Source organism: Anneissia japonica, unplaced genomic scaffold (genome assembly GCF_011630105.1).
Source record: "Anneissia japonica isolate Jap-2015-1 unplaced genomic scaffold, ASM1163010v1 scaffold287965_len1858130_cov191, whole genome shotgun sequence".
NCBI classification, from domain to species: Eukaryota; Metazoa; Echinodermata; class Crinoidea; order Comatulida; family Comatulidae; genus Anneissia; species Anneissia japonica.
In genome coordinates, this window is record NW_022748342.1 from 1,546,220 (window position 1) to 1,556,200 (window position 9,981).

Here is a 9,981-nt window from a genome sequence, read left to right on the forward strand (position 1 = left end):
ATGTAATAAAAATTGGGGGTCACCTTTCATCCTAAGGAGCTATAACAGATTAAAAATATTTATGGTTTTATGCATATATAAATGTTGACGCACGCGTACGTGCACGCTAAAAGGCGCAAAGAAAAAATTAAGGTACATAACATTCAACCTTGACCTGTAGCTTATGTTCACCTAATATGATTTGGAAATGACGAAGGGTTAAAATTATATGGGGTCATCAACGTTTTGAAGAAAGAGAAATGAGGGGGTCAGAAAAAACAATTTTTTTGACCATGATGACGTCATCAAAATCTAAAAAGGGGTCAAATATATCAAAGAGAATTGTCTCAGCTATAACATACTAAAAGTTGGAAGACGATCGACCAAGGATAAGCGAGATACGCTCAAATGCGTATTTTCAAAAATGACGTCCTAGCTATAATTCACTTCCTTGAATTCAGATGCCAATATGATGACGTCACAATGTCCGATCAGCCATTATGATCTATAAAATCATATTTACAACTTATGTGCTTTCAGAATATGTGATAAAAATTGGGGGTCACCTTTCAACCTAAAGAGCTATAACTGATTAAAAATAGGTCTGATTTTAGCATAATTTCACTGTATAGCGGCACAAATACGCGCAAAGGTACCTATGTTTGATGCGCACGTACGGTATTGCTATTGGCCAAAATATGACCGAAAAGACTGGAAGTTTGTGAAAACAATGTCAGGAACCCAAATTATGTGAAAAAACATAGTGTCTAGCTTCCGTACGTGCTGCGCGCGTAAAAATGCGCGCTCGTAGTAAAAAATTTAAAGAAAAATTGAAATGCTCAAAATGGCCTGAAACGTGCTCTAATTTAGTTAAAAAGTGATTTCAAGCATTTTGAAATTTTGATGCACGCGTGCGCGCGCATTATGAAGCACACGCGTAAAATTAGGGTACAGTACATTCAACATTAACCCGAAATTAATGCTCACTTAATACGATTTCGAAAGGGCAATTGGTTAGGGTGATATGACCGATAATGTAAAAACGCAAAATTGCACGTAGATGACGTCACGCATGACTGAGCGCGTTGAAAAGCTTACCATGACTATTCCAGACCAAGTCAAATGTTCGTTGATAGCGATTGTGCGTAACTCGTGGCATTTTTTTGAGATATCGTGCGAACAGAAAATGGGAGAAAGAAAGAAGAATAAGACTAGATTTGAACTCGTCACTGAGGACGAGTTAGGTGATCCGCCGCATTTTGACCCTCATTAAGATCACACGATGATTAAAAAGTGTCATAATATGCTAAAATATGCTGTAATTAGTTTTTTTTAAAAAGAATAATTTTGAGCATTTTAAAAGATTTCCGCTTGTGTACATGTACGTCTTGACGCCCGTGAGCACGGTAACAGCACAAAGAGTGACTCTTGATATGAATAATGTGTCAGGAATACAAAGTATGTAAAGGCCAACTCAGACAGCGTCGGCCGACGCAGCCCGAGACGATTTATCGTCGGGGACGGTCTTAAGTCATCTTGAGAAATATTAAACACGTTTAATATTCTACTACGCGACTTCCCCCGACGCACACCATCGCGTCTGCATTCAACTCACACAGACCCGACGCGACAACAAATCGCGTCGGCTGCGTCGGCCGACGCTGTCTGAGTTGGCCTTAACAAAACGTGATTTCCAGCTTTAATATGTCCTGTATGCGTGGAAATGAACGTACGGCGGGAAAATTATGGAAAGTTTTTAAATGTTGAAAATGACCCAAAACGTTCTTTAAACTATCTAAATAAAATTTACAAATTTTAACAGACACGCACGTCACGTGTGTGTGTACAGTAATAGCACACGAAATTAAACATCGTCAAGTGTATTTAAAACCGCTTGTTAGTTGGTAATGCCACCCGAACTTTCCCTTCACATAACCTATATATATTAGTCTGATAGCGTCGAAATACAGTCTGCCGCCCTCACTCTGTTGTATTATTTTACATCTTTTAAGAATGAGAGATAAAAGGGCTCCAAAAATTCATTCTTTTTTACCATGTTGACATGATCAAAATGAAAAAATAAAGGGACAGTCTTCAAGAGAATTGATTTAGCTATAACATACTCACAGGTAGGAGACAATCAATCAAGAATAAGCGAGATACGTTCAAACGAGTATAAACATATTGGCATCATAAATAAAAATTCAGTTTTTTAATTTAAAGTGCAATATGATAACGTCACCATGTCCGATCAGCAATCGTATCTACAACTCATGTGCTTTCAGATTAAGTAATAAAAATTAGGGGTCACCTTTCATCCTAAGGAGGTATAACTGATTAAATATATTCATGGTTTTATGCATAAATAAATGTTGACGCACGCGTACGTGCACGCTAAAAAGCGCGAACGGAAAATTAAGGTACATAACATTCAACCTTGACCTGAAGCTTATGCTCACGTAATATGATTTAGAAATGACGAATGGTTAAGATTTAATGGGGTAATCAACGTTTTGAAGAAAAAGAAATGAGGGGGTCAGAAAAAACAATGTTTTGACCATGATGACGACATCAAATTGTAAAAAGAAGTCAAATATATGAAAGAGAATTGTCTCAGCTATAACATACTCAAAGTTGGAAGACGATCGACCAAGGATAAGCGAGATACGCTCAAATGCGTATTTTAAAAAATGACGTCATAGCTTACGCTGATATTATCGATAATGTAAAAACGCAAAATTGCGCGTAGATGACGTCACGCATGACTGAGCGCGTTGAAAAGCTTACCATGACTATTCCAGACAAAGCCAAATGTTCGCTGACAGCAATTTTGCGTAACTCGTGGCAGTTTTTGAGATATCGCGCGAACAAAAAAGGGGAGAAAGAAAGAAGAATAAAAAAAAGAAGATGAAGATGATGATGATCCTGACAATAACAATAGGTGATCCGCTAACGTTAGCGGATCACCAAAAAGAAGATGATGATGATGATCCTGACAATAACAAGAGGTGATCCGCTAGTGTAGCGGATCACCAATTAAAGTTTGAAGTCATTGCAGCAATAATTATATACAATCATAACAAATACATTTTAAGGTAAAGAAATGAGGTCCCAGATCATGGGCTTAGGTTGAGGAGAAGGTAACTCACCTTGCCCTACCGATGACAGCAAATTAGTTCCACTAAAGTCGGTTAAAATACTAAATATGACCATTCATTTTTCATTGGAAAATTTAGTTCCACATTCTCAATTTTTGCGCATAGGATTTCTATGACTTTCAGTGGAACTCTTCCTTTGTGACACCCCTTTTTTTGGTCCCGAAGGTTCAACTGTATTATATACAGGTATTACCCTATTAAATTCCAATTCTTTTTTTTTTTTAATTGTAAAATGGTCCATATTTCTTCTTTGATTTTGGAAAAAATTGTAAAATGGTCCATATTTCTTCTTTGATTTTGGAAAATAAAAATCATTTAGTAGTACAGTAGTCTAGTATCCTTAATACACTTGATGGTAATTACTTACTTTGCAAAGAATGGCCTCACACATGCTCTTGGATCCTGTTTCATACTCTTTGCCAGCTCCAAAATAAACTGTAAAACGATGGTTTGATGGGCAACCTGTTCCATTAAACTTGATTTCTATCAAAATAAATTAATAAAAATGGCCTCGATTTATCTTAAATGTTAAAAAGAATGATGTTGACATGTCCCAATGTGTGTACTAAATAGTTATGTTGGACGTTACTATTCTTCCGAAATGCTAAAAAAAAAATCGGGAAATTATTTGAGTAAAATATAGTCAACAGTGCTAAATAAATATGATCGCCATGTCGCCATTGGCGACAAAAAAATGAATCGTGGCGAATAGTTTTGTCATTCCCATTGCCATCATGACTAGAAACTGTGATAGCCAAACTGACGATAAAATCAACAGAAAAATAAACATCTTGTCGCTGTGTAGGTCATTTTACGGATGCCCTGGCCAAACATAAACCTGCTGTAAACAGGACCATCGATTATTGTTGTCTAGGTTAGGCCCAGGCCAGCCCAATTGGCTTAGGGCCAGGCCTAGGGTAGGAAGGACCGGTTTATAGGCCTAGTATTTTTAACTATACTCACTACAGTGCTGCCCTAGGATTCCTACGACATTCAAGCAATGGTTTGGGTTATCTAAATAATTATTGTTATAATTACGTTCATTCATAAACAATTTTGGAATACATTGTTTTGTTTCTGTTTATACGTGCGTCGCTCAAAACAAACTATTTTTAAAACATGTGAGCCGCTTCATTTTCGATGTCGCAACAAAACACACGTTGTTGCTGGTTGACACAGGCCTACTGTTGGATGTGTGGTTCCCGGTGGCAGTACCGTTATAGAAAGAATGATACCGCTATTATTATGCTATATGCAGTGTTATGATTTTAAAATAAAAACTTATGAAATTAATGTACAGTATGCTGTAAAAACACGAGTTTTTTTGAAGTTGTAACAATTTTTTACTGGAATTTAACTGTAGAAGGGCATACCGGTACGTCATTTGCCCATGCGTAAACTTTGTATCACGTGATATTTCTGTTTTTGTTTTTAAAACGTGATGCATGATGCTGCATGCTTCGCACAGTGAACTTCGAGGGTAACAGGTCAAAATGGCAATAAACCAAAACGGCAATGACAAAAACAGCAATAACCAAAACGGCAATGGACCAAAACGGCAACGACAAGTAGCAAAACGGCATAGACTAAAATGGCCAAAAGGAGCGAAATCAACACCAAGAATAGCAAGCGCCACAGGGCGTGGGCTGCAGTTTATAATTTTTTAAATCTTTTTGAAATTGTCCCGATAGGCAAATCGAATATTGCCATGGGCTCTTTTTCCCACTTTCAATGTTTATTATTATTTTTGCATTTTTTTTGCAACTTTTATGACATAAATTGTTTAGCCTCATTTTGTCTGTATTTAAAAGTTTTATTTGTTTAAATGTTTTACTGCTTTTATATTGTTCCCACTCCAATCTTTTTAATATTGTATTTGTATGATTATTTTTATTATTGTTATTATTATTATTAATAGCTGCTGCTGTAATTTACCGTATTTAATCGTAGTAGGTCTACACTATATGTTTTTTCCTTTATTTTTACGAAGACAATAAACTTTTATTTGAAAATTGTTTATTGTTTCGCGTTTTTACTTTTATGACATATTGTTTAGCATTGTTTTGGCCTTGCCGTTTTGACTTATTGGCATTTTGGTCTATTGCTGTTCTGGTTAAAAAGTGTTGCCGGTTTTTTGCCGTTTTGGTCATTGCCGTTTTGCCTCCTTAATGCCGTTTTGGTTTATTGCCATTTTGTCCAGAAACCGACTGTGAGTAGTAATGACTTAGGCCTAGAATTACCAATATTTGTAGCTCAATACCAACTGTTATTACTTACCATAATAACAGAATGATTGATTGAAATAAATAAATATACTCACTAAGTATTTTATTTTATTAGATTTTATTATTAAAACTTAAACTAAACTGAAGTTGAAATTTTAATGCAGCACGACCGTCTAGCGAGAGAAACGGGGATTTCCCTATAGTAAGAATACATTGTTTCGTAGCCAGAAGTTTATAGAAGTTCGTTGTTTAATAATCGGCCGAAAAAGTTAAAATTTCTTTATGTGAACATTTGTAAATATTGACAAAATGATTCAAAATAATTAAAAACTTAACATTATATATAGGATGGTTTGGAGCTTAAAAATATAGGTGCAGCTTATACACAGGTGACACAAAAAATTGTAATAATTCGTGTCCTAATTAGGGGTGCGGCTTATACACCAGAATATACGGTATATATTTTAAATATTACTGTTTTTATGATTTTTTGCGACTGGACTGTGTCAAAGGTGCCTTCCACCTGTTGGTCCCATCTTCTACTGATTTTGTACTATACAATTTTAAGTGAGAATTGAATAAACTAAACAAGGAAATGAAAAAAAAAAAAAAAAAAAAAAACGACGTACAAGAGTAGATTTATACTTTAATAATCAAATGAGTCAATGTTTTTTCTTGCAGTACATTAAAGCCTATGGCTACAAAATTATTTCAATTTAGCGCCAAGTAGGCACTAGGTAAAAATTCCTATAGCCAAAAGGCTTTGGGATCTAAAATAGATTTTTTGAGCACTGGTCAAGGTGCTAAATTCCTTATCAAATAAGGGAGTAATTCAATAATTATCTTTGTGTACGTCAAATTTAAAAAGTTACTATACCTCTTCTACTTCTAGATCAATGCACCAAATTGCTAAATAATTAGCAGCTTCTTCACAAACTAAGTGAGGATTGTCCACAAGTATTTTCTGACTGTCTTCCCATCTGCGGAACATGCCAAACTTCTGGATGTCTTTCTCATAATTCTTAACAAAGTTTCTCTAAATATTGTCAAAAAGTTAAAAAAAATTTAACCAAAACATAGGAACTACAGAAGCATGCTGTTGCAGCACCATAATTCCAGAAATTCAAATTTGTATTTAGACTTATATGATATTAAAGACATGAGTAAAAATATTATATCACAATGATAAGAAGATTGATAAGAAATTCTAAACCTCTGGTTCTTAACTTTTAAGCACTGCTATACCTATGGATTGGGGTGAAATCCTGGCGTTTCAGTGGGTAAATCCCCCTGCTGGCGGCAAACAATTTAAGGTTTTTGATAATTTCTTGTCTCCAAATTTTATATATATTTTTTAATACTTCTGTTTTTATAAATATATATTTTTTATATAATTTTCTTGCAGGTTAGATAAAAGTGAGGCTATTAAGAACCAGGGCTCTAAACACTCAAACAAATGAAAAATTCAGCTTGGATTTAGTAACATCTTTGATCCGCATAGGTCTATCATCATCTCTTACCCATATTTGTATTTAAATGTTTTATGTACTGTTTTATGAACATGGTTTTTAAAATAACATTTTAAAAATTTTTAATAAGCTTAGTTGGCTAAACTGGTGGTAACCACTGCTTGTGAAAAACTTTTACAGATAAATAGAACAAGCAGAATTTTTTCTTCCATAGGCATATTGCCACAGGTTTTAAGTGAGAGCAGCTAAGCTCAGTTGGCTAAACTGGTGGTAACCACTGTTTGTGTGCTGAACTATGGGGGATATCTTGGTCTTGGTTCACTTCAAAATCGCTGCTTTTCTTGTACTTCAGGTGGAGTGCTGAAATACAAGTTACGATAGGGCACCGTTTTTCGGATGAGACATTTAAGCCGTTGGTTCCATGTATATTATGGCCCATGTGCATGTTAAAGAGCGTACAGTAGTACACCCCTAAAGAGTAGGGGATTGTCTCCCGCGTACTGCCCAATCCCCACCAGAAGAATCAACACTGGAAATAAGTCTTCTCAAATAGAGAAATCTCAAAAAGTTTCTCTATGACAGCCTACCTGCTTTTCTTCTTTCTGCTCCTCAGTTAAATCAGCATCAGTACGCGTGTACTTGTTTATGCTTGTTTTGGTGAACCCGTCTTTGCTAAGGGTATCTACATTCCAAGGGGTTGCCTTCTCTTGTTTTTCAATCTCTGCTTCTTTCAATCTCCACTCTTTCTCTTCTTTAATAAGTTTGTTAAGATCTGCTTGCAATTTTTCTTTTTGCTTTGAATCCTAAAATAAAAATCTCTAAATATGAATAAGATAATATGGACTGTACCCATGGAATAGGTTGACAATGCACCAAAACAAAAATCTATTATATTACATTATTTAATATTTGAATGTTTCGCATGTTGATTAAAACTTTTTTCTACATATTTACAATATACTTCAGTAACCAAAACACTCCCCAGTGAGCCAAGGAGGTTGAAAATTGTGAATGTTTGCCTTTTAGCAGGCTACTGTGGAATTACATTTCATACAAACATTACTATTGTGCAACTATAATTATCTCTAGAAAGTATAGGGCTACCTTTTACCATCTATAAGATTGTAACAAGTATAGAGCTACCTTTTACCATCTATAAGACTGTAACTCAAATTTAACTTTTTTAAATGTTTGATGGTACAGTAGTGCATCTATAGTAATTGTTATTGTCATGATGAAATAGAAAAATAACTGGATTTGCATCAGGAGAAACAAATCCAGTTATTGTCTATTCTATCATGACAATAACAATTACAATCAACACTGCAGTACCTGCTGCTTACTTGGACTCGAATTCAACACTGGCCATCAAGAGCAAGCTCGGTGGTCTAGCGGTATGATGCCAGGCTAGTGATCTGGAGATCGTGAGTTCGAGTCCAACCCGAGAACAACTTCCACGTCAGGTAGGGCAAAAATTACACTTATACACAGTAGTGCATCCTTATAATCATGAAAAAGCTGTGTGCTATATATGTGCTACGTGTGCAGTTATCAACACATACGAACAGTAACTTTCATGCTTAGATGATGCATAGAAGTCAATAAAAATAGGCTCCCAGCAGGAGAATGTGTCTATGGTCATACTGCCTTACTGTATTATGGTTACATAAAGTATCCACATGACATTGGGTTATCAGGAAATGTGTGGTGTTGTATATTTTTATGACTTTTGTACAGTAATCAGGTACTTAAGATGACATGTGACCCATCATGCACCTCCACGACCACCGGATTTACCCTTTCAGCCATCTTTAACTGCCAGACAACAACATAGTGTCTTTGCCCTCAAGGGGGCATACACACAAAAATGGTTACACATTCACAATATAGTTGAGTGTTGAATTGTAAATGCACAATAATGTTGTTAACATCAAATTATATAATAATATGAATACAATAAATAACAATACCTCCCCACTGGCTTCCAGATTTTCAAGTTTCTTCCTTAGATCTTCTACCCTAGTCTTATTTCTGAAAATAAAATGAGTCCGAGCATGCTCAACCTAATATAATAAAAATTGATTAATTTCTTATAAAGCCATTTTTTACAGTAAACAACTAGAATTTCTTCTTTGTTTTGCTTATCATCCAATGGATATATTTATTTATCTATCTCTTAGATTCGAATAGATTATTAATCTTTGTCATTAATCCAGTTGTCATCTGGCTTTTTGCCACCTGGCCCACAAGCTTCCATGTTTATAAATACATAAAACATCAATGAATTATGTACTACAGAAACTATCTATTTATGAATTTGCAACTTACGAACTTATTCCCAAATGAATACTGAAAATGCTTGAATAAGTGCCAAAGCACTTATAACTTTTTTGGAGGCTTCAGTGTGATGTTTATTCAAGAGCGCAGCTTTTAAAGAAAATATTGGCGTAGCGCTTCCATACCTGTTCCCATGTTCTCACATATTCCCGCACATCGGTAGACCTATCATAGCTTATAGTCATTGTAAATAAACATTTTTTTTTTCAAGAAATGCTTGTGTCTTCACTGAGTTATTTACAGTCGAACTCACCTAAGTCGAATCTAAAGTGCCACTGAAATATAGTTCGACTTATTTATATTTGATAAAATACCGTAATATTTAATAACTAATATTTACATGGCCATCAAGCGAACACATTTTTAAATACAATAAATTCAGTTGGAAAATCTCAAAGACCAAACCAATACTTACTAGGTAATAGTCTATAATATATATATTTCAACACGTGTATTAATCGTAAGTTAACCAGATGTGTATAACCTGCCACAAAATGGACCGTTCAAAAATCGCCCACTACATATGCACATGCTTGCTTCTCGCTACACTGCAAGGAGAGCAGGCTATCCTCTGCAGATAGTTTGTAAGCATCAAAGATCGGAATGAAGAAAAAACAAGTAGCACATTTGTTTTATGACAAGTTATTCCCTATACAGTACCTAAATTCCATAAGACATTTACTCTATTTTACAATTACTGTACGTATCTTACAATTTAATTTACTGTATTTAAAAAAGAACTAACAAAACCTGAAACAGTGCTTAAACATTCGTCACTTGTCGACGTTACCACATGTCTGAACAATAGTGAGG

The 9,981-nt window shown here is 35.0% G+C and overlaps 1 protein-coding gene across 1 annotated transcript in view; it reads right to left on the minus strand.

The window, feature by feature from the left end:
* LOC117120863 (hsp90 co-chaperone Cdc37-like) overlaps positions 1-9,981 on the minus strand; it is a 24,029-nt gene that overhangs the window by 12,112 nt on the left and 1,936 nt on the right. The window contains exons 2-5 of the mRNA XM_033265959.1: positions 8,802-8,862; positions 7,419-7,634; positions 6,240-6,398; positions 3,505-3,620 (exon numbers count right to left, since the gene is read on the minus strand). Coding sequence (XP_033121850.1) covers positions 3,505-3,620; positions 6,240-6,398; positions 7,419-7,634; positions 8,802-8,862 — 552 coding nt within the window. The remainder of the gene's footprint in view (positions 1-3,504; positions 3,621-6,239; positions 6,399-7,418; positions 7,635-8,801; positions 8,863-9,981) is intronic.